Consider the following 23,603-nt stretch of genomic DNA (forward strand, 5'->3'; position numbering starts at 1 on the left):
AGACTTACGACATCTTGAAGACGACTGCATGTTCAGTGAACTTATTCATAATGGGATTCATCTTTCACAAATCTCACTTCATCTCATAATTCCTCAGTATCTATTCCATTTTCTGGAAAAGACTCTCTTGCCAGTATCATTTTATGACTTTCTACTTATGCGCACAAAAAATCTCAACAATGCCAACAATTTTTAATAATCTAAAAGCACTTTTAAATCATCACCTGAGTGTGCTTCCCACTTCAGCAAAGGGTGCATGACACTGCCACTTAGCTATAAATATATTGCTTCAATTTAATATGGTTAGAGCATTGCGATACTTTTACTAGAACAATTTATGGAAAATACTTCATGCATGCATGTGTCATCGTCAATAGTTGTACTAGAATGCAAAGTTAAACTAAATATTATCCAGTTTTCCATTGCGGGAACGACTCCATCTCACCTGAGCCCAATGCTGAAAAGTCAAACGCTGAAAAGCCAAAGATTTATTCCTGCACGCTAATTTAGTATTATACTAAACGGGAGTAAAGTTGTGAAATCAGTAGGCTGAGGAGTTGTTGGACAACCGAATATATGGCTCAAAATGTGCGTGATTCCCTACTACTCGCATATCCTTTTACAAAAGACAACGAATTTAAAATTCGGAAGAATATACAGAGACGTTGCTTAACTGCATGCAAAACACAAGGTGCGGTTCAAGTTAACAGTTGAACACATTTTCTCCTTCTCGACTTTTTAATAACCTAAACAAAAGGTACGTCGTGGAAACTCCTGCCCATCCACCCACGCGAAACGTCCTTGCCTAATCCTATGCAATGCCCCAGGTCACCACCATAAACAAAAACAACAACAGCAACTCTGAAATAGAAATTCATAGGAGAGCAAGCGAGTTCCTGGCTTCGTTTTGTGGTGATCTTCTTGGTCTGACGAGGATTGAAAAGTCAGCATAAATGTTTTGAGATAAGATACGATATATGCGCACGAAACCCTTTTTGCGTTCAATCGGGCACTTTTTTGAATTCCATTGAACTTTCCGAATGAATGGCACACCGCAGCTCCTAAACAAACAGCTCTGCTGCTCCTGTCCTTTCCTCCTTCTCTCCACTCCAGGGAGGTAATAATGATCCTTCCTTCGCCCGTGTTAAAGTTGAGAAGAATCGAATCGAATGCCAACAAACTCAAACTAAACAAAGTTTTTTTTTTCTTCCCGAGTTTCCTTCCTTCCAAGCAAGGTTTTTTATATTATTTGTAGAACGAACGGTTTAACTTGGGATTGACGGATTAGATGGAAACTTTCACTTTGGTTTGGTGCATTGTTGTACCCCCACTAAAAACTCAAGGTTATTTTCCGTCAATCCATTCAAGAATTTGGAGCGTGCAGAGGCATGATGATGTCTTAGCATAAAAACGAAGCCAAGAATTTCAATTTAGTGAGGTTTACGTGTAAGCGTTTAAATGAAGGAGAAATTTCATTTTGTTTCAAGTCAGTCGAAGCAAGGAAAGATGTTTTCCACGGGAGGAGAGGAATTCATGATTTTGCAAAAAGGGGAATGTTTTGAGGCAGAAGGAGCGGGAGAAAGAATGATTTGTGTAGCACGGGATGGGACGGGCTGAACGTCAGCTCAAGACAAACCAAAATCTCACCAAGGCATCCATGCAGTCACCTAGACCAAACCTCAACAGAACCAATTCAGCAAAGTAATAATATGGGATTTGGTTAAAAGATGATATTGAGCATGGTTGACAGACCTCCATTTGTGACAAACTAATATTATACCCATTCTCCGACCAGCCCCTGTAGACAACTCAACCTATTCCGGCTAAATATAGCTTCCATTTCATCTTTCCTCGCCACTCTTTTCATTCACTCAACTCCACCACGGCGTGTGTACTGCAGAGACACTTTACCATCTCCTCATCTTCGCTGTGGTGAAAGTTATACTCTAACTCAAACGTGAAATATAAAAGGGAGGCAGAAAACGGAAGGCTCATTCCTCTCTTCATTCACTCACTCGCCAGCCTCAGATTTATTTTGGAAAACGAACGGTGAACCAAACGGACCGCAACAAATTTCGGCTTGCCAATCCAACCAGAGTAAATCACACCACGCGAGGACGAGTTAGGAGCGATACATATTTACGCAATGCAAAATATGCACGTTTAAAATTGCATGAATTCTGACCAGGCTGCTACTAACTTCTAAAACTCATAACGCATTATCAGCAAGGATTTTTTTCCTTTGTTATCGTCATCTGCGGATGGTTTGAGTTACTGGGTTTCAATTTAAATATTGGCGTATGTCGTAACTTTAGCAAAACCGAACTGCCGATAATGTATTTGCATAAAATCAAACTTTCTCAAATTACAAATTCAAATTGGCCCAGTTATGTGACAACTTTGTTTGAAGAAGGACATTTTTGTAGGGCATATCTGAAACTGGGCAAACACCTTGTAATAAATTTGAACAGATATTCTGCGCCCCAGATGGAGCAGCCAAGATGCAGTATGTATTTAGCGCAGTACATAGGAGCTGGATAAATTCTGCAGAATCTAATTGCGTCAAAGTTCAGAGATTCCAAGAACAAATTAAGGAAAGAGCTGGCAACAATCGTTTAGTGATTTGCACATTTCACAATCTCGCCTCACCCACACTCCAAGTTTTGTGCTTGCTTCAGAACTCCAAATTTATAATGAGCGAGCAAAATCAGATCTGGATCAAGTGAAACTTTCTCTTTTGTTATTAAATATATTTGAGGGTGGCTGGAGATGGAGAGAAATAAATAAAGAGGAGAAGCATGAGGAGGCAAGATTCATAGTGGTTTGCTCAATATATACACAAGTTGGTGGCCGTATAGTTGGTGGAAATTCCCGACAGTGGACTCCCCAACCTTAACCTTTGTCTTATCTGCGACGTGTTGGTGATGCCACCTCACAAATATTATTATTTCATTTGCTATAATTGAACTTCTACACGCCCGGAGCAAAGGAAGGGAAGTGATCTCTGTGCATATACATGATTAACTAGAAACCCTCCTCTCCCGCACTTGGTGATGATTCTGATGAGCTAAATTCAAAAGGGGAAATGCACTGATTTTGTGGGGAAAGTGACATTTAAACATGAAACCACGAGCTTAATGCAGCGGAAGGCTGGTGATGAAATTCCAAGATGAAATTTGGAAACGCGTTTCAAAATATCTCTGGGAGCACGAGCCTATAGGAACACGACGGAGAAGGATAGCCGGCATATTTTGGGGACTACAGGTTAGACAATGAAACCCAACACTCGTACGTAATTACTTGGTACATCTGGGAGCAGGGGACTAACTAGTTCAATAATACCTACACAGTGATTCCCCAAAGCAGGCAGACAAGCTTCCTTCCGATGCATTGCTCTCTTGGGTGGGAATATCGGCAGGACGGAGGGTGTTGGTGCCGGGGAAAGGAAAAGCTCACAATTTATTATGGCAGAGTGTCTCCCAATGTTCGGAGCCAATCTATCTTACCCAGCAGCTTACTATAAATAATACCAGCACATCCACATCATTCGCTTCCCGTCCTCCTCTTCCAATTATAATGATGATAAGGGACCATCGTCCACATTACCGACATTCGATTGGACACTTTGTTACTCCAACCACCAGCCAGGACAGAGACAGTACAGATATTTGCTCTACCTTGCCAAGAACCAATTTCTGACGATCCCCCTGCACACACAGGAGCACCAACCAACCAAGTCTACCTCCATCACGATTTCTTTCTCCTTCTCTCACCCTCCACCTGACAAAGATGAATCCGCCGACTGGATCTCATCGGCTTGCGTCATACGAGTAGAATTTCACTGCAACTTTCACCAGTCGCCCGAGGAATAAAAAAGTGCTGATTCGAGTCAGAATTACTTGGTTGATGAGACAAGATCACGTTCCCAACATTATTTTGCTGTGCATAGAGATCAAAGGAAATCGATTACACTTTAATTAATGACTATTGCATCATGGGTGCATTACAATCTGTAACTACTTACATGGCTGGTTAGAATAGGCCTAAGTATGTACGTAAAATATAATAACCCATAAAATTAAACACTGTGTATTCTTGCCCAACTATTTAACAAAAGGAAAAGCAAGAAGGGAAGAACCAAAGCCAAAACTTTTCTTCCTTCAGTGCAATGTTCTCGGCTTGCACGTTCTTTATCTTCTGACTCTTAAGAAAATCCGCCTTTCTTTTCTTTAGTAGGAGGAAAAAATCTCATGTGTCTTCCCACCAAGAAAAAGACCAAAGGATTTGTTCTGATAGCTGTCGTCCTCGGTTTTAACTCGTCTTTATAATTAATCTTGGGAGTGAAAAATGGAAACTTTTATTTAACATTTGCAGCAGATACCCAAGTAAAAGCAAAGCTGCTCCAGAGTCAAAGCCAAAAGGACGGCGAGATGTATGTAGAAGACCATCCCTCCTCGGATTAAAAGTTACTCTCTTCATACCAAGATTTATCTACAAACACATGAATGTAGACTTGAACATCCACCCAGAGCGTTTACTTGTTTCTAGTATTAATGTGTCCAGTTTTTCATTTCTTTTGCGAGAAAATCCCCCTGAACAAGTACGAATGTGAGTCTGATAAATTTAATTCCGAGATTCGTTCCTTTTTTTCTAATGGCAATAGGCATTTTTCCCACCGTCATCAACCCGTATGAAATTAAAAGAAGTAACACAAAATCCTCCCTCGCCAACACTTTTTCCTCGGCATGCGTGTACCAAGGCAGCAGCAGGAGCTAAATCAACCCCCTCCCGCGACCACGATATTTTAATGACATTGACACGCGACTAGATGTATTGCCATTGCACTTCCAGAGTCGGGTGCATCTGCATTCTAATTTTCAATTCTTATTAAGAGCACAAACTTTGAATGCGAGAGGACTAACCACAATCTTCTTTTCCATTCCAACAATTATTATTCTGCACCGCATAAATTACTTCTTCTCCCTCCGCATGTTCTCACAAACCCGACAACATCGTCGTCGTCGTCCAACCCTACTCATCTCCTTCCTGCTCCATTGTCATTCGTGTATAATTAGGAAGAGGCAGCAGCAATATTGCTCTGTGTACAAGAGTTGCTACAGAAGTATGTACATATGATGCTACTGTGCAGTGTACAAACGAACAAAGAAAACTTTCCATTTAATGATAAAAACGATGATGAGTAGGAGAAGGGTTTGTCTTGTGAAAACTTTTCCTGTTTTTACATCTATGGGTATTTTCTCGTTATCTCTCTTGTTATTAAAAAAGAGTAGAAGAGCTCTCATTTTGCAGCTCTTCATGCACCAAGGAAAAAATCTTAAATTATTGTCTTTATGGAATTTCTCACGATGATGTTTGTAATTGTTGACTCGTGCCATAATAAGTTTGAAACGAGCTTGTACAAAATATTACTGAATATATGGAATGGACATTAGAAATGCTGATTTCTCCCGTGTCTCAACTAGCACTTTATGTATTTAGAATATTTGGATTCCGCTATATATTCCTAAGCATTAAAACAAGAAAATTTCAACTCGTGAGTTGTGTCTCACATATTTAAAACGCATCAACTTTCTCCGGCCCTATTGACAAAATGATAAAAATGTTCAATACACTTAAGAATTCTTACTTGCTCGGAATATTTAATTAAGCTTGTTAAGCTTAAACAGCAATCAAGTAAGCCCACTTAGAAAGAGATAGATTGCATAATTGATTGTTCTCGCACATATGTAGTTAGTACATCTTTAGTCTGAAGTACTTACAAAATTTTTGTAGAATTACATTTCATTTTTAATCGCAACAAAAATGCGGATCAGTAGGTGAGTACTTGTGCTGCATAAGTAGGTAGATGCACTCATTGCAGACTAGTGCAGACTAAAAATAAATAATAAACAAAAACCAATGTAATCCTTGTTCTGTCAGCACATCAGAATTTACCAAGTGCTTTCCCTTCAAAAATCTTTCTATTTTTTGGACAGACAATGACAATGCCATGAATTATCCATGTTCTCCGAAACAACTGCACCCGGAACATGGAAAAGTTGGAGTGAAAGATGAACTGCAGAGATAAAGGAATGTATGTATGTACATAAATATAACAACCAACGACACAGCTACGCACATAGAAACATTCAACCTCTGTCTTACATCGAAAATCTACCAAAATACCAACCCGCATATTGCCAGGATATGTTTTTTCATTGTTAAAATATAAGCTGAACATCATCCAGGAGCAAGTGATGAGGGCTTGGTGCGGAAGTAAATAAGATGCGAAGGTAATTTAATATTTTAGTTTGGTTAGAGTTACCGGATCATGTTTCCTCTGTTCTATTTTTCTGGGCAGACGGTCATTAACCTTAGTGGGTTGTCTATGATAAAAGGCTCATAAAAATATTGAGATTGAGAGCCAGCACTCCAAATTAATGCAATTTATCAAAATCAGAGAAAGTTCCAACATCCGCAATAATAATGGAATAAGTAATGTACATAAATGTGAAGCGAGTCTTTAAGCAAGTATAAAGATAAATATCTTATCTTTATCCGCTACCCCGCCCGATCCAAGACTGCAGAACTCGTACGTACGTAGGAGTTCTGCTACCGACGCTTCCTTCGTCTCAACCAGGCAACTACTACAACAAAATAATACATCACTACATCCGCAGTGTTGTTGGAAAGAACAACAGGACAATGCACAACATCAACAGAGCATCATGTAAACTCTCTCCCTCGCAACTAATCCCTTGAGTCGTCTCGACGAGATGGAGAGAAGAATGTGCAGAATCTCCACCGTGTCTCGAATACTTTGGCACAAGATAAACGAAATGGAAATGAAAATAGCCAAGTTTTTGCTCACAGGCGTCATTTCATCCTGTTGAGATGAAAGTGTGTCATCACAATATTTCAATATCATCATTTACTTTTATAATATATTTTATAAAAGTAAAGTAGAATCTACGACAAGTCCAAGTGAAACGGAACTGTCATCTCCCTGTTTCTCAGTGTCAAATCTCAGCCCACTTTCTCCGCCGCCACCACCACGACTCCTCGCTCGAGGACTATATATCAAACGAAACCAAGGGTGGAACAAACGACGACGACAAAGATGAACGCTCAACAAATCCATCCACGACACAATAGAAAGAGAAGAACCTTCGCAAGACGGAGAGAAAACATTGAATGCCTTTCCATCTGAATATTGTCGTCCAAATAAGCAAGTCAGCCAGACCAACCAACATAGACCCAACCCATTCAAAACTTTTATTACTTTGTGCTAGGGCTGACCTTCGGGATTGTGGAGAAAATCCGCATAAAAATTCCTCAGGCTTTTATAAAATACATATCTCAAAACTGACGGGGAAAAGTTTTATTAAGACTGAAGTGAAGAATGTTTAATTAGTTTAGTTTTTCCAGCTTTCACAATTTTCGAATTCTATTTTGTTGGTCTTTGAAGTATTTTGAAGATGAAACCCTATATGTACATTTCCTTTCATGGGGTTTTGCAATTCACAGACAAAAACAAAGGCATAAAATATCAACGAAAGGCGAGACAACGATTAGATCCAGATCATTCAACCATTCCCAGAAATCTGAGCCGAACAACAATACCGCAATGTCATTCGAAATGTGACATAGCTCGAAGCGCAAAATGATGAGATTGACAAGGAAATCAAACAAACAACAAACTGAGAACTCCCAACTTTCTCTTTTGGTACGCTGGTCATGCAGCCAACTTCCAGCAAAGAAGAGTCATACGCAACATAAACATATACTACGAGGTGTCCTGAAGGGTGATTCTTGCGTCAAGTAAGATGGAAATAACAATAAGTAAGCAGTAGCCTCCGAATCGGATGTGTTCTTACCAGGAACAATAACTTCCTTTTCGCAGAATTCGTTGCTCCAAGTGTTTTGAAATTTGTTGACATTTCTTTATAAATCTAAAATCACAGCAGGCAGCAGTTGATGGACTCGAAATATCAAAAGTAGACAAGAATTTATAGAATTGAGAGCTTCTGTTACTTTTAAAATATTTAAGTAGACATCAAATTGACATTGAATTGTCTTCAGCAACAACAATTTTGGTTATTTTGCTTTTCAATGCAAGTAAATAATTTGTCTTCTCATGCAAAAGAAGGCTTCTGTAACTCAACAGATTGACAATAACTGATTACTTACGTAAATCCTTTACTAATCCATACATATTTCACTGATCGATTCGCATATCGCGTTTCCTTCGAATTCGTCACGCATTTTCCCACAGATGAAATCGAACGTCGGTACTAAGACAGAAGGCTATTCATTTAGTGTCAATATGAGCATTCTCGCCAGATTTCTATAACACAATTTTTGGGATTATTTTGCTTTTCCTGTACAATGAAAAAACACTCCAGCTTGGGAATGAACGAAAGAAAGGATTTAATGAAAAGGCATCTCATCTCCAAATATTGACGCGCATAGCACGTGTCATAATGTATGCATGAGTAATGTGTTTGACATGAAGAGACACACTAGATTTCGGTGCTGAGCGGAGAAGTAAAGTGGCGAATGGATGACAACTTTAAGTTGATGTTCTTGATGTTCTTTTCTTTTGTGATGCACTTATGTAAAGTCATTCTTGGAGAGTGGAAACTCAGCATTGTTAGTTTACCCAACAGCCGCAGATAGACTACTTATCTTAAGTATGTAGTTTATAGTAATACTATTGGTAAATGATGTAAACACATAAATGACAATACAAGCTGAAGAAGTGCCAAAATATTTATCAGTTGGAACGCAAAAATATTTAGTACAATATTTGTAGTTAGCATCGCAGTATAGGTTTCATATCATTCCATGAAATATGAATATGTAGATGATATGCAGTTTGAGTTCTGAATCCACATCAATAAATCAGAAACTTGCATAAGGAGGCGTAAGTACAACGCATGGGTGTATGAAAGACCAACAACAAATTGGATATCCAATCCAATTGTGTATCCATATTGTGCAACTCTGGTTTCATAATACACTGAACAATACAATGAACGAAGAAAGTAAAGCATAAATCTCCCGTTCTTGGTTGGTTGGTACTGTGCTCTGGCTTGAATATAGAATTCAATTTACCTTCTTACCCGAAGTGGTGCTAGTGTGTCGTTGTGATCGTCTGTCTGTCTTTCGATAACACAATAACGATGAATTTTGTAGAAACATGTACATCAAAAATACAAATACATATATTTCAAAGTTGGAATTCATGACGAGTGAGACGGGTCCTATCTGCCATAAACAGAAACTTGAGATGGTGATTGCCAAGACTTCTATGTGTCGAAGTAAAGCCAAATTAGAAACATTTTCAGCTTGTGGTATATTGATAAGTGTGAGCTATACCAATTTTTTAAAGTGGTTAAATTGAGCTGAAAATTTTGATAATTAGCAAATATGAAGAAATAACAAAATGCTAATTTAGGCTTGAAAATTTGCTGTCAAATAATTTGAAATTTTTTACAAATTTTCACGAGTATTTTAACCACAAAATAGTATTCATGCACTCGAGGAGTGCAGTAAACCATAAATGACAAATATTATGTAGTATAAAACAACCAAATCCTGGTTCGGGCTACACATATTTAGCTGTAACAGTAGGTTTTTCTTATTTTTTCGATCTTGAGCTCCGGAGAAAATAATATGCACTTGAAACAAATGGATATTGGAATGAATAAGCTGCTTCGAGAATGGGAATGTAGGTAGAAGGTAAGGCGGTGGCACAATTCCATTCTTTAAACTTTCTCATCTCCTTAATTTTTAATATCCATGAAAGTAGGATAGCAAACCCTAAATGGAACCCAGTAGAAGTTAAACTGTTCCTTAGAATAAGAAGAAGAAGAAGCGGCTGAACTTTCATATGCATGATGCAAGATGTTAAATAAACAAAAGCAGCTTTTGCATTTGTACTCGTCCCCTTGCCACATAGTTGACTGGCTAGAAAGTATAGAAAGCAATACTGGTATCCAATTTCATAACAAATTCATATCAAATATCGCACACCCTACTTTCTGAGAACCCTTTTCCATACTCCTTCCAGTTCTTTTAGAATTCCAGTCCAAATAACAATATTATTGTCAACTGTCGCTCCTTCTGGTTCCATCACTCAGTTTTTTAATAAGACAGACAGACATACGAGCTCGCCTGAATTTATTTGCCATGTTTTAATTTTTTTCCAGAGATTGGATCAAGAGTGTAGTATATCTTGAGAATACTTGAGAGCTGCTGTGTCTAAATCTTCTCACATGCACTTCATTGCCAGATAAAGAGTAAGCAGATAATCTGTTTCCCGAAATTGCGTCACTGTATAGTTGAGAATTAAAATTAGAAAGAAGAAGACAAAAGATAAAAAGCTTTTCCTATCATTCCATCCAAATCCGATTAAGTCCCAGTCAACAATTCGGTATGGAATTAGCCTCACGAATTTAAATACAATAATGGACTCGAGTGCAATTCACTCCTCTTCTCCACACTGCTTAAGAGTGAAGAAAGATGAACTTTTTGTCTGCTACCCTTGAACAGGGACTCGGAAAATCTCCTTCCTCCAAGCCAACTACAGGATAGGATCCACGAAATTGCCAAATTTACATTGGAGGGGAGTGAATGATATCAAAGAAAGAAAATGAATGGATCGACTTGACTCGAGCGAGTAATAGATTACATTGCGTATTATTGCTAGTGCACCAGTGGCAGCAACTTAATCCGGAACTCGAATAAATTACGGACATGAATTAGTTCAGATTTACAGAGGAGATTCAAAAAAACGAAAAAAAGTTAGTCTTTCATGTTGCTTATTCTCTCGTAGAATTAATCGTCGTCACCAATGAAATAAAAAAAAACGACGACGACGGAACTGGAAGTGGATCGGATCCACTCAATTCGTCGCTATATGCACTGTATGTACATGGATACTGCTATTGGCTGGTGAGTTGGTTAGTTTGAATGAAATGGATTTAGTTCTGGATAGAGTGTGCCAAATTAAATGGATTTTATTTTACTTCTTTGTCGACACAGAGCTTGGCTGGAGAGACGGAAGTGGATAATGTCAACCTTTACACATTCCTCTTCCTCCTCCATGGTCTCTGCTTTAATTTAATGACTGTTGCACAGTTTAGAACAACCAATAGATTCGGATACACTTTGTTGGCAATCACGTACATTTCAGTGTCAGAGACTTGGCCATTTAAATTTGCTATAAATACTGAATACTTTGTGGATTTATTTAGCAGCACCCAATGAGTCATGAAAGTATTAAAAGCGATAAATAATTCTGCATGCTTTACAAAACTATTTCCTACCTACTTTATTGTTGTTGGTATTTCCTAGTTGTAAGTGATTGGTCGCATCATAGATCTTTATACATATTGCACATCACGGGTCACATCAACTAGTGATTGATGATTATTCATACATTTTTCTACTATAAATTCTCGTATTTAAAATTAGGACCAATAAATTCCGTTACCTTTTTCGGTACAAGCTATAGCCTCTGCACTTTTTACAGTTAATTTCTCTTGTGGAATACGATCTTTTCAGCGACAAACACTTAAAATACTTAATATTTTACGTGTGTAGATACACATGACTGCAGTAGCCCATACCCAATCACCCAAATGTATTTAGATGCTCACGAGTAGATTGTCAAAATCGTTAGCTTATTTTTCGGGAAATCGATATAACAAGTTTAACACCATACATTTCAACAAATTGACTGCAGCACAGTGACAATTATTTAAGCGTTTGAATAATTTGATTCTGCCAAATGCGAATGAGTGCGCAGCGCAAACAAAGCGTTCAATTTTTCTGACAACAGTGATGATAGTAGTGATATTGGCTCTTCAGTTGACCAATTTGTACAATTCACCAGCAATATCGCCTCTAATAGTTATTTATTCGGGCCAACGAATAAATGCCAACAGCTTTCAAAATCAAATCCGAATTAAAGCTCTCTTCGGTCGTATTTGATTAAGCATATAGATGTTTTGCGATAGACTTAGCAAGGTAGATATTATGATGTAAAAAATAAAATGAATGAACAAGGTGGTGTTTTAGAAAAGGAATGCTGTCAGAAAGAACACGATAAGTGCATGGGTAAAAGGAAAGGTAAAAGTTTTATGAGAATCCTCCTTGTAAAATTCTAAAGAAATATCGGCGAGTGTACTTAATACACATAAAAGTTGTCTTTTATTCAAAGAAAATGGGACAACCCGTCTCTAAATCAATTTATGGGCGACGCTAATGGGTCGTCTTGATGGAGGTTAACTTTCTCTCGCCGCCGTCCCGTAATAATGGTGCCCTTCTGCATCCAACTACCACACATGGAGGCAGGGACTTTGGGAAAGGAGCAGTAGACGAGGAGGAGAAAGAACACACACGACATAATATGGAAGGTCACCCAACCACACACTTGGAGCCCCCAAGAAATTGCTCAGCACCAAAGTACGTAAATAGAATGCAGCAGTGGATGTAATGTGTGGTACATAGTTTCAAAGAGAGTTTAATACTTTCTCCATTATCGTCATCATCATTACCGCTACTTCACCTCCCCGATACCACCACCACCACCGCTTGCTGTGATGCGAGACGACCTCATGCCAACTTTCTAAGCTACACCTCGATCTGCCAACCATCGAGATAACAGAGATAAAAGCACACAAGAGCACACGACAGAATAATATCTTGTAGAATACTTTTCCAAGTATGATGATTTCTCACATACGACATATAAGCAACCTCTAATCACATATTCTTTTATAATCGCAAAAAATACCTTCTTGCCTGTTATCAAAGTAGATCTAAGTAAGAAATTCAAAAAGAGTTTTAAAAATATTTTTAGAAAGTGAAAACTGATTTATCCAACTTTCTCCTCAAATTAATCACGTCTGGTTGTCGTACAATCACTTAACATCCGGTCCATGGTCCTAAGGTCAGGAGACCCTCATTCAATCAAAGGTAGACTCAACCTTAGGGATAAATACTGGTCTGCTGTGTAATGTTTCCTCCTTGTGTGCTACGACATGCAATATTGGAAGTAGAGCTAGCGAATGAGCAGCATTAATTCCACTTTATTGTTGCATGCATGCAGAAAATGAAAACAAGTCCACTTACAACACAACAACCACAGCCAGCTAACCAACTTTTCCTAATCTGAGAAAGGCAAATTGAAATTGCAATCAAGCCAATAGGCCACCATTGCAGAATTATATGGGCAACGTTATGTAGTAATGACGCAGCTTAACACGACGACGGCAGCTGTGTGCCGAGGAGAATTGGAGAATAAGAAAAGTGGAGAAATCAGAAGATTGCAAGATTGGAAAGTGTGCTTAAGTAGCCCTGATTCCAGCAATAAGAATCCTTTCTTCCACGGTAATAAATCAAATTGTTCGTGTCCTCCCTCTGAACGCTGAATTCCGAATACCAAAAATAAAACATAACGGAGAAAGCATGAATTTCCTCCGAACTCTGTATAGGTAAGCAGAGGAGATATGCACAATCATTCAGATCGTCGAGCCCTAGTTAATAGTAGTAGGGCTTATTTTTATATGACAAAAAACTAAACTTCATTACACGTTGGATTCCTCGCTGCAAAAAAAACACACGAAACCATGCAACTTTCTCTTTGCATTGTACTTATATCTTATCTCTGCGTGTAATGGTTATGCTCAAATACTTTTTTAAGAAAATTAAGGAAAACAGATGTTTGTTCTACTTGTATAATAAATTAAAATGCGATTAGTAAAACATATGTTTCATGGTTAGGATTTGTTGGTAAGACGAGCAAGTATAACATCCGATTAAAGAATAATCAAATATCGATTAATCGATTACAGGAAAGGTTGAGCTATTTTTGTAAAATAGCACTGAAATATAAAAAGGGGTTTACTGTGTATGATTATATGATGCACTCTATTTACACACCAACAAGTATTGAAATTTGAAGTTTTTAGAACTTATTATTAGCGAATTGCTTTGTTTGCTTGTGCAAGTCACTTGCAGGAGGCTGTCAATCACACGCTTAAAATAAGTTCATGTGAAAATCCTAAATATGTTTTGAACATATATTCACACACACACGATATAACTTCGGATTAGTCCACATATGTAGAGCGTCAGAGCGATTAAGTATTTTTTTGAATTATTTTGTTTGTAAACGTACACGTATTCGACGTGCAATTGGTAATACTGGACGATAAGATTATGAAGACTATACTATTATAAAGCATACTAAAATTATAAAACAGTTTTGTCCAAACGAGATATTTTATAGAATAAATCCTTATGAAACTTATGTGTGTAAAATCGTGTTGAGACGAATGTACTACTGCGTCACGCTCGAGTTCCTGGCATACAGATCATAATTGACAGACAGCGATCGAAATAGCCCGTGTTTGTGTACAAATCCTTTGTGGACTTGAGTGTATACAATTGTACAAATATGCATAAATTCAATTCAAGAACAGAAGCAAGAGACTGACCTTTGTCCAATATCACTTTGGGTGGGACGTCGTCTTGCCACCCCCCAGCGGCAACCAACCCCAAGAAGGACTGTCCCCATACCAGAATGCAAGGAATGAGCACCAATGATGATGATGATGACCACTTCATATCCAGTCCTTCGCCTTGGCGTTTAATAGATGGAATGCAAAAACCGATAATCTCTCCAAGATATTTCCGTATCAATTCACGATCTTGTGGAACGATATGCCATCAAAGTTTTTGGTATCATATTTATGTTATTGTATATTGAGCACGTACTGCTGTACCATAAATTAAAATTCACCAAGGAATTGAATCAATAATTATGTCAATGATGAATGACTGTAAACTCAATAAACCACGATTTTGATGATTGACGGTTTTGTTTTAATTATTACTAGCTTCTCAAGTCACAAATTATGTGTTCACATTTATTTTTTATGGCTCCTTTAAATGCATTATATTGTAGGGAAATGCACACAATTCTTAAAAACTGTTGAAACTTGCATTGTAATATTTAATGTTGAATGTGTTGAAGTGAGTAATAAAGGCTTGTCGTTATGTTTTATCACGTTTATACTACAACATACTTTTTTCGTGATGTGCTGTCTAATGTCTTAATATTTAATTAAAGTATCTTAAACTTTGTTAGCAAGTTATGATAAATATAATTAAAATGCCTAAAATAATACAAACAAATCAAATTGAACAGTCACCAAAAACTATAATCTTTTCGGCAGTAATTCACGCCTTCTGAGTTTCACCCACCTAGAAAAATGGTACACTGTTCGTTCTCGTGGAACGCAAGTAATTTGTACAGTAACACAATTTTTTCGTAAAATCAACAAAAGTTTATCAAGAGTTGTCAGTTATTTTGTAAAATAAAACAGATAACTGTGTCCAGCGACCGTATACTTTTTATAATTGGAACTGGCATACAGAGAACCAATAAAACACAAAATACGATTAATTGTCTGATTGTGAAGATAACTGGCCTCGTGTTTATGTTTATGTGTTCAATTTGTATTTGGTATTTGCAACTCGCCCAGCAGCACGAGCAAGGTTTGTTGTGATTTTGTTACCCAATCCAGCTCAGCGTTGAGATTGAGAATGGTCTTGTGAGTCCTCGAGTCTGGGGTATCCCTTCTCTTGTCTCACTCTCCTCGGCGCAACGTTGCCACGTCTTTGGCCACGGCAAAAAAACATGTAACATCGGGACTCGAAATACCATAATTACTGTTTTATATTGTTCCATTTCCAAGCTTGAGAAGACGACGGAGCGTGAAAGTGAAAGTCTGGAGAAATCATCTGGAAAGAGGAGTGTATAGATAAAGATTAGAAGTAAATAAATCTGCATGATGATTCATTGATGAATGGTACATATTTGCACAACTTCCTTGTTAACGAACGAATTGACAAAACTGAAGGCTCTAAAATGAATGGTAACAATGTATTTTATCTGAATATTTAAATTTTTATTAAACTTGTGCACAACTTAACATGCTTTTACTTTGCATGACCTTTGACAAAAGACGCCTTTGTGACCAACCGTTTGATGATGCATTTCGCAGAGACGTAATCTTGAAACAACGCTTCAATGTGGGGGAAATACAAAGTCGACGTGGGGAAAGTGAGAAACTGTATTTCAAAATCACACAGTAATTGAGCACATTGAAACCTGAAAAGTCAAAACTCGATGACTCTGCTTGTAGAAAATTGAGGAGTATCCGGCTACTGCGATACTACTGCTAAAACTGCTAATCCTAATTCTTAATTAAATCCTATATGATCAATTATAAATTTATTAACCATGTACATTTTGTTGTCATCATTCTTATGAAAGATGCAATAATTTGGCATATCGTTTCGGTTTTCATGATAAATTAAGGTATAATATCATCTCATCCATTTCACGTAATGCTCTCGTCCTTCCAGCCGGCTAGAATGGGGCGGAGGGCTGAGGTGGCCAGCAAATCAGAAAAAGCCAGCGCAGGGTGATTGTACCACGATTTGACTGAGGACACGTCTCACAGAAAATCCTAATCCTGCTGTCAAGTCAACCAACCATCGCATATGCACACACATACTCGTGTCGTTGTCACTTGTTCCCTAGTCGCCGGTCATTTAGCTGCTCTACTGCTGAAAACCTGGTCGTTTCCAGAAAAATTCTGCTTTTGAGTACCTTTTGAGTACTTTTGAGTACCTCCATTAGCAAATATGAGACTGTCCCTTGCGCTAGCGGCCGTGGTCGCGTTATCCTTCGTTGCCGAAATTAGTGCCTCAGCCGAGGTGGACTTGGGGGATGCTGATTTCGATTCAAAGCTTGCGTCGATGGAGAATGTTCTCGTCATGTTCTATGCCCCATGGTAAGTGGTACACTTGAACTTGAGGGGGGGGGCAGCAGTTTAAATAATTCAAAAATATGTATTTTTTATCTTGTTCTGACCTATTAGGTGTGGACATTGCAAAAAACTTAAGCCAGAATTCGCACAGGCTGCTGAGATGATGAAAGATGACGATCCACCAGTTTTCCTAGCCAAGGTATGGTTTTGATTGATCATTAATGTGTCAATTGTGTGCTAGTTATATACAAGGAGTATTTATACTTGAATTCGCCCAGCTTATAGCAGATTTCTTGAAAATCCACTATATACAACATGACAATCATCGTCAGATTCCTTGCTACGCAGTATTCATTAGTTCGCAAATACTAGCATAATTGTGGAAGTTCATATAACTTACATGGAAGGAAATTTGTGTACAATAATACCTTCCGGTAGCAAGGTAGTGTACCAATGTACACATAAATTATAAAGAAAATATTATTTTACATTGAATCATTCAGTACATCTGCATTCAATTTGAATGCAGATGTACGAAATGGAAGGATTATAATACGGGTTTTTGTGTTGTATGTATGTAGTTCTGCGTTTCTTTGGTGTGCAAATAGGATGGTTTGGCGTGAATTCATGAAGACTTCATGATCATTCCTGAATATGAATATTTTTTACACATTGAGGGTATTCATTTTGACTTCGCATCGTTAGCAACGTTCGCAAAACAATAAAGTTCGCAAGTTCGCAAAAATTATTGGCTTGAAAATTGACTTGCGAACTTGCGCATCTCCAAGGCTAGTATTTAGTTCGCAAAATATTTTTCACAAATTTTGCAATAGGAAAACTCCATAAATCTCTATTGGTTACGGAAGTTTGGGGTTTGGAATTTTTGAAATTTCTTATTTGGTAAATTTCAGACGCAAAACTTCGGTAACTAATGGAAATTAACATTTTTCCCATTGCAAAATTCGAGACATTTGTATACCAAATTTTCGCAAATTTTTCGTGTTCACTTTGTTGCTTCGCAAAATTCGCAATTTCGAAAAAGTTATGTTGCGATGCGAACATGCGAAGTCCTAATGAATACCCTCAATGAGGGTTTGTTAGGCTAGTTATTCAGTATATAAAATTGAAATTTCAAATTATGTATGTCATGGAGCTTTTTGAAGAGTCTGCGCTGCATACTCTCATAATGCATATATTCACCCATATCAGTGAATCAAATTGAGCCATACCAGTCTGGAATAAAATTAGTAGGTATTAAAGCAAAATAAAGAAACAGAATAATGCATCCAAAATTTCCTTCACAAGTTATCAGGAAAATATTTCACAACTTTTCTTGTTCTTGTAACAAAAAGCTAAATGTATAATAAAATGTCTAAAAGTTGCATGCTTTTTATCGCGCAGGTTGATTGTACCGAAGCTGGAAAAGAAACTTGCAGCAAATTTTCAGTTTCAGGTTAGTATATTAAATACATCTATACATCTAATCTGTACATCTATATGTATATGTACTATTTAATATTAACTGTTGATATTTGTTTGTTTCAAGGATATCCTACCTTGAAAATCTTTAAGAATGGCGAGCTATCATCCGACTACAATGGACCTAGAGAAGCCAGTGAGCTCTAATAAAAACCTTTTTGAATGATGAACTATTTGGAATACTCACGTGGACAAATATTTAACATAATGTTGTGTGGTTTAGACGGAATTGTCAAATACATGCGCAGCCAAGTTGGTCCCGCATCGAAGGAATTGAAGTCTGCATCTGATTTTGAGAGCTTTATTGCAAAGGATGACGTCGCAATAATTGGTATATAATTTATAATATATTATAAATGATAAAAGTTTAATGTATTAAATATATAATAGCTTTCCTGGCCGAGAAGGACTCTAAATTGGAAAAGACATTCCAAAAAGTGTCGGACGTTCTGAGAGAAAAAGCTCGATTTGGTCACTCGAATAACGGAGCTGTAGTCAAGAAGGCTGCTCAAAAGGCTGACACTTTGGTTCTCTACCGCCCAAAACAACTTTCGAATAAGTTTGAGCCTGATACTTTGGTATACGATGGCGCTTTTGATAGTGCTGATATCCAGAAATGGGTAAAAGATAACTAGTAAGTTGAACTAACAGGTCAACATCTGCTATAATTTTGCATTTATGTTAATATTGTTCTATTTTAGTCATGGATTGGTTGGAGTCCGAACTCAAGACAGCTCAAAGGATTTTGTTCAACCTCTCGTCATCGCATACTAGTAAGTAGAGCACACAAGTTAATTGCATAGCAGTAGTATGTATATATTCAGGTCAGGCGACAAGCATTTTATAACGTTGAATATTTAATTTCGGTTTCTGGCATCTCCTTATCATCATCATAATTTCAAAAATATAATTAAAAATCTCGCAAAATCATGCGTTTACAGTCCTTCATATAAACTTTTATGTATATTCCAGCAATGTTGACTACAAGAAGAATGTCAAAGGTATGTAAAATTTAATAATATTTTTAAAATATTTTGATTTTGGTATTAAATTTGGTATTTAATTTGGTATTTAATTTTCAGGTACCAACTACTGGAGGTTCGTACACCGTACATTACTTTAATACTTGAAAGATACTTTTAAAATGTTTTGCCATTACTATTGATTTGGTGATTTTTTGTAGGAACCGAATTCTAAAGGTTGCACAAGCATACAAAGGAGAACTTGCGTTCGCTGTGAGCAACAAGGATGAATTCCAACATGAATTGAACGAATACGGTGTCGAATTCACTCCTTCAGACAAACCAATTGTCACTGCCAAGAACTCTAAGGGACAGAAATTCAAAATGGAAGACGAATTCTCGTAAGAACAGTTATGCATAAATGAATAATAATACTATGCAATCGATACGATATACGATATGATATTCCTTTTGTGATGGATAATTGTAATTCTTGTCATGTTTTTTTAGTATGGAAAACTTTGAATCATTCCTGAAGAAGATGGTTGCTGGAGAATTAGAACCGGTACGTATTAGACAGGTTTGAAGGTGATTGCGCGGTATTTACATGAACACGACTGCTAAACAGAAGTATGCACTCGGATTTTGTGCTGTGTTGTGACTCAGTATCTAGTCCAATAATTCAAGTCATTTCATTCATTAATTGTTTACAAGAAAAGTAGGATTCTGAACAATTGTAAAAATGGCAGGTCTTGAAAAATACAAAAGCTACGCAGATGAAGTGGTTAAGTCAAGAGAGGAAGCCAAGTTTAAAGAGAAGGCATTAGTGCAGCAACAATTGAATGAGAGGGGTGGACTTTGCGTACAAGCGTGTGGTAGCGTTCGTCATAGGAGTGATTGTCATCTTTGTTCTTACTGTGATACATGCGAAGGGGACAATGGACATAGTTTTTTATTCAGAGGGAGCATAATTCCAAATAGGAGAAATCCACATGATCCCTTCGTTTTTTCCGAAACGTGGAAATCGGAGGACACTTTAAAGTGCGACAGTTTCAAGGAGGGGTGTTATGCAATATTATGTGTTAAGCCAGGTTGTAAGTATACAGGAGTGGTGTATTTTGGAGAGAGTAAAGATATCCATTCAAGGTGCCGTGATCACAAAAAACATATCATCGGAGTTGACAACAAAAATGTGAAACGAATGCATCGTCATTTCATTGAACATGGTGACAGTTGCCCGTTGCAATACTTTCGATTCGTGCCTATAAAAGAGGTGAAGGGAGGTCCCACCGCAAGACAAGCATATGAGAATGAAATGATGGAACGATTCGGGACAAGAGGTTATTTTGGTTTCAACGACCGACAAGCAAGACTTGAAGAAAACAGCCCCCCTCCTCCACCAAAGGTGGCAAAAGTTGACAAAGAAGGTGATGAGATGTATGCTTGGAAGAAGCCATCGGCTCACGGAGGATCAGTATCGGCGTAAGTGTTTGATCCTATTCACACAATTAATTGTAATGCTGTTAAATATACTCAATACATATACCAATCTATTGCATTTTCAGTAAACCAGTGATGGAGCCAAGGGTCCTACTGTCACTCGCCCTCCTCAACCACCCAAATTCAACACCACCCCATTCTGCCACTACTGCGGAAATTACGAACTTTGCTAACGCTTATTTTAAGATGAATACCATCACTAAATCGATGTTTTCAGCCATGAGACAACGTGTAAATTCATCAAACAAAGAAGCTTGTCCCCCCATGGAGGTTGACTGGCTGGTCTGGATCAACCGACCACTTCAGCCTCTCCCATCTGGCCGGAAAAACACTTACACGTATGGAATAAAACCTGGATTCCAAGAGACGATTGACCAAGAGATAAAGACCGAATTTGATAGCGGCGAGTTGCATAAATTAGTAAAAGACGGAGTATCTGTAAAATTAATGATAAAAGGGCTTCTCCCTTTGGCACCAAAAACACGACTTTAAAGTACAATTCTTGCTTATATTTTGGGTGTAAACCACCTTCATTTTTATATTCGTTGAAAATTCTCTTTATTTGATTATTTTTATCATTTGTCTTGCAGTTCTTAAAATCTGAACCAATCCCAGACATGAATGAGGGAGGAGTAACTATTGCGGTTGGCAAGAACTTTGATGACGTTGTCTTCAACAGCGGCAAAGACGCTTTGATCGAGTTCTACGCTCCGTGGTAAGTGTTGTCGTATAAATATATGTACTGAAAAGCAGAAATATTAGAAATAATCTAACCCAGAATCTAATGTTTGAACCTCTGTTAATCCAGGTGTGGACATTGCAAAAAATTGACTCCCATTTATGATGAACTCGGAGAAAAGGTACAAATGAAGTTATATAGTATCTACGAGTATGATAAACTGCAAATATGGATGCCGAAATTAATTTATTGTTATTATTTTCTGAATATATAGCTGAAGGATGAAGATGTTGCCATTATAAAAATGGATGCTACCGCTAATGATGTTCCAGAGCTCTTTGAAGTCAGGGGCTTCCCCACACTATTTTGGTTGCCCAAGGGGAGCAAGAAGCCCGTAAAATATGAAAGTGGACGCGAATTGCAAGACTTTATCAAGTATATTGCTAAGGAGGCTACGGAAGAACTCAAGGGCTACGATAGATCTGGAAACCCAAAGGAGAGCAAAACTGAATTGTAATTCTCGCCGCATTCAAAGAAAATTTTGAAATATTACCATCCTTAAAGAAATCATACATCAGTAATATCTCGACTCAAACTATAATTCGCAAGACATTTCTATTTGAAGTACTGATAGGGATAATAATTAAAATGGGTATTTTCGTAGCAAAATTTATGAACCAGACCAGTGAAAAGTCAATTATTCAGTTCTACAACAAACAACAACAACATTCTTCATGTGATTCTATTTGTCCTACGTTACGTTGGGTTGGGGGTTAATGTTAATTATAATGATCAATATAATTTGGGATTTGAGTGCCACCCTGTTCTTATTGCTTACGTATATTTCTTCCATGAGTCTGAGTTATTAATAATTTCATAATAAAAAGTGAAAAACTAAACTTGTTAAAAATCGTTTTCATTCATAATAATTAATAATAATCGTCCATATGTGTATATCAATTGCATTATAGCAACGTCATACATACATGTATACGCGTAAAACAAATGTGAGAGGAATAGCTTCACTGAGATGAGTAAGCTGTATTTATTATTATTATTATTATTATTCTCATATACGTATATTTACAATTAATTGGACTGAATTATTGTGGAATGGATTTGCATGCTCAAGTACTCGCCAACTTTGATGGTTGTACCACGCTCGTCTTTCTGGTCGTGACATTTTCAGCCGTGGGTATTTCTGGTGCTACTGACAAAATTGGTGGCATCGGTCTGTTAACTTTGCCCTAAGAAAAGTATTTACAATACGCGTTACACACATGTAATTCGCAGGAAAAAGAGATGTACGACAAATATCTTAAAGATAAACAAGTAAATGTTGTTCAAACCTTTCCTGTTTGTTTGGCCATCTGATAATCCCCAGAGTCAAAGTACTTTTGACCCTTGGCTAACCTTTTCTGCAAGAAGGCAGAGTGTCCAGCCATGGGTTTGGCCGCTGCACCAGAAGTACAAACAAAAAGTGCATTTTTTTTACATTATGATGACTTTTAATAACAAAAACGTACAAATTTCGAATGATTTTTTGAATGTCAATAGTTTCAACAAAACTGTTGGATTACCTGCTGGGTATTTGATTTTTAACTTATCTTCCTCCTGCTTCTCAATATCCTGCAATAAAATATTTTCAGATAAGACGATGAAAAATAAAAATAAAATACTGCACGTATGCTGATAAGGACAATCACTTATGAGCAGAGATAACACTAGTTGATCATATAGAATCCATATCATTGATTCAATTTAATTATCTTTTTAAAATCTTGGAACTTTCTTACGTGAGGGTTGATTTCAGTCACTGCAGTTTCTTCTGCTTCTTCCTTTTTTTCTTCTCCGACGACAACGTCTTCACCTTCGGCTGACATTTTTGAAATTGATGATGATGAGGGTGCTTTAGATAAGTTGATTAATTTGGAAGGAGGAAGCAAACTAAAATGGGGGACACTTTTTAATTTCTCTTCTGGAGAGTAGACGAGTGAAGGTGATTTGAGTAGAGGAAACAAATCTGTTGTGAGAAGCGTACATAAACCAACGTCCAACGAATGGACCAGGGGCACCTTGAGCAACTGTGTATTTCTCTGCATTTGAACCTACCGAGTTTCGTTTCAACAA

The 23,603-nt window shown here is 37.4% G+C and overlaps 4 protein-coding genes and 1 long non-coding RNA gene across 7 annotated transcripts in view; 3 read left to right on the plus strand and 2 right to left on the minus strand.

Annotated features, from left to right (window-relative positions):
* Nucleotides 1–15,630, minus strand: part of LOC110842441 (semaphorin-1A) — a 90,963-nt gene extending 75,333 nt beyond the window's left edge. For all 3 annotated transcript variants that reach the window (XR_004833679.1, XR_004833678.1, XM_035846437.1), the window contains exon 1: nt 14,511–15,630. Coding sequence is in view for 1 of the 3 variants with exons in the window: in XM_035846437.1 (XP_035702330.1) it covers nt 14,511–14,640 (130 nt within the window). In the remaining 2 variants the exon portion in view is untranslated. The remainder of the gene's footprint in view (nt 1–14,510) is intronic.
* Nucleotides 9,567–11,325, plus strand: LOC118433933. The gene is made up of 2 exons (XR_004833684.1): nt 9,567–10,959; nt 11,050–11,325. It is a non-coding gene; the product is annotated as an uncharacterized LOC118433933 (long non-coding RNA).
* Nucleotides 15,631–16,728: 1,098 nt separating the features above from the next.
* Nucleotides 16,729–22,372, plus strand: LOC110849140 (protein disulfide-isomerase A3). Its single transcript, XM_022096518.2, has 14 exons — nt 16,729–16,877; nt 16,965–17,052; nt 18,255–18,306; nt 18,400–18,468; nt 18,556–18,663; nt 18,723–18,966; nt 19,034–19,105; nt 19,305–19,333; nt 19,415–19,430; nt 19,516–19,695; nt 19,805–19,859; nt 21,385–21,509; nt 21,603–21,654; nt 21,748–22,372. Exons 1-14 carry the CDS (start codon nt 16,729–16,731, stop codon nt 21,988–21,990), a joined length of 1,482 nt encoding a protein of 493 aa, XP_021952210.1. The 3' UTR covers nt 21,991–22,372.
* LOC110849151 lies at nt 19,866–21,287 on the plus strand. Its single transcript, XM_022096529.2, has 2 exons — nt 19,866–20,776; nt 20,860–21,287. The coding sequence occupies exons 1-2, from the start codon at nt 20,037–20,039 to the stop codon at nt 21,284–21,286; spliced, it is 1,167 nt and encodes a 388-aa protein (XP_021952221.1). The 5' UTR covers nt 19,866–20,036; the 3' UTR covers nt 21,287.
* Nucleotides 22,373–22,481: 109 nt separating the features above from the next.
* On the minus strand, nt 22,482–23,595 carry LOC110856573 (alpha-endosulfine). Its single transcript, XM_022105060.2, has 4 exons — nt 23,270–23,595; nt 23,054–23,102; nt 22,823–22,929; nt 22,482–22,720 (listed from the first exon to the last, which is right to left on the minus strand). The coding sequence occupies exons 1-4, from the start codon at nt 23,573–23,575 to the stop codon at nt 22,601–22,603; spliced, it is 582 nt and encodes a 193-aa protein (XP_021960752.1). The 5' UTR covers nt 23,576–23,595; the 3' UTR covers nt 22,482–22,600.
* Between the last annotated feature and the right edge of the window lie 8 nt (nt 23,596–23,603).

This window comes from Folsomia candida, unplaced genomic scaffold (assembly GCF_002217175.1).
Source record: "Folsomia candida strain VU population unplaced genomic scaffold, ASM221717v1 Fcan01_Sc001, whole genome shotgun sequence".
NCBI classification, from domain to species: Eukaryota; Metazoa; Arthropoda; class Collembola; order Entomobryomorpha; family Isotomidae; genus Folsomia; species Folsomia candida.

Excerpts from the sequence above, each read along its gene's own strand:
- LOC110849140 (XM_022096518.2), top strand. The coding sequence starts at position 16,729 with ATGAGACTGTCCCTTGCGCTAGCGGCCGTGGTCGCGTTATCCTTCGTT. Across the intron at positions 18,664-18,722 it reads GGATGACGTCGCAATAATTG|CTTTCCTGGCCGAGAAGGAC; the intron begins GTATATAATTTA and ends AATATATAATAG. Across the intron at positions 21,655-21,747 it reads ATGATGAACTCGGAGAAAAG|CTGAAGGATGAAGATGTTGC; the intron begins GTACAAATGAAG and ends CTGAATATATAG.
- LOC110849151 (XM_022096529.2), top strand. The coding sequence starts at position 20,037 with ATGGCAGGTCTTGAAAAATACAAAAGCTACGCAGATGAAGTGGTTAAG. Across the intron at positions 20,777-20,859 it reads CACGGAGGATCAGTATCGGC|TAAACCAGTGATGGAGCCAA; the intron begins GTAAGTGTTTGA and ends TTGCATTTTCAG.
- LOC110856573 (XM_022105060.2), bottom strand. The coding sequence starts at position 23,575 with ATGCAGAGAAATACACAGTTGCTCAAGGTGCCCCTGGTCCATTCGTTG. Across the intron at positions 23,103-23,269 it reads TGACTGAAATCAACCCTCAC|GATATTGAGAAGCAGGAGGA; the intron begins GTAAGAAAGTTC and ends ATTTTATTGCAG. Across the intron at positions 22,930-23,053 it reads AAAAATCAAATACCCAGCAG|CGGCCAAACCCATGGCTGGA; the intron begins GTAATCCAACAG and ends CTTCTGGTGCAG.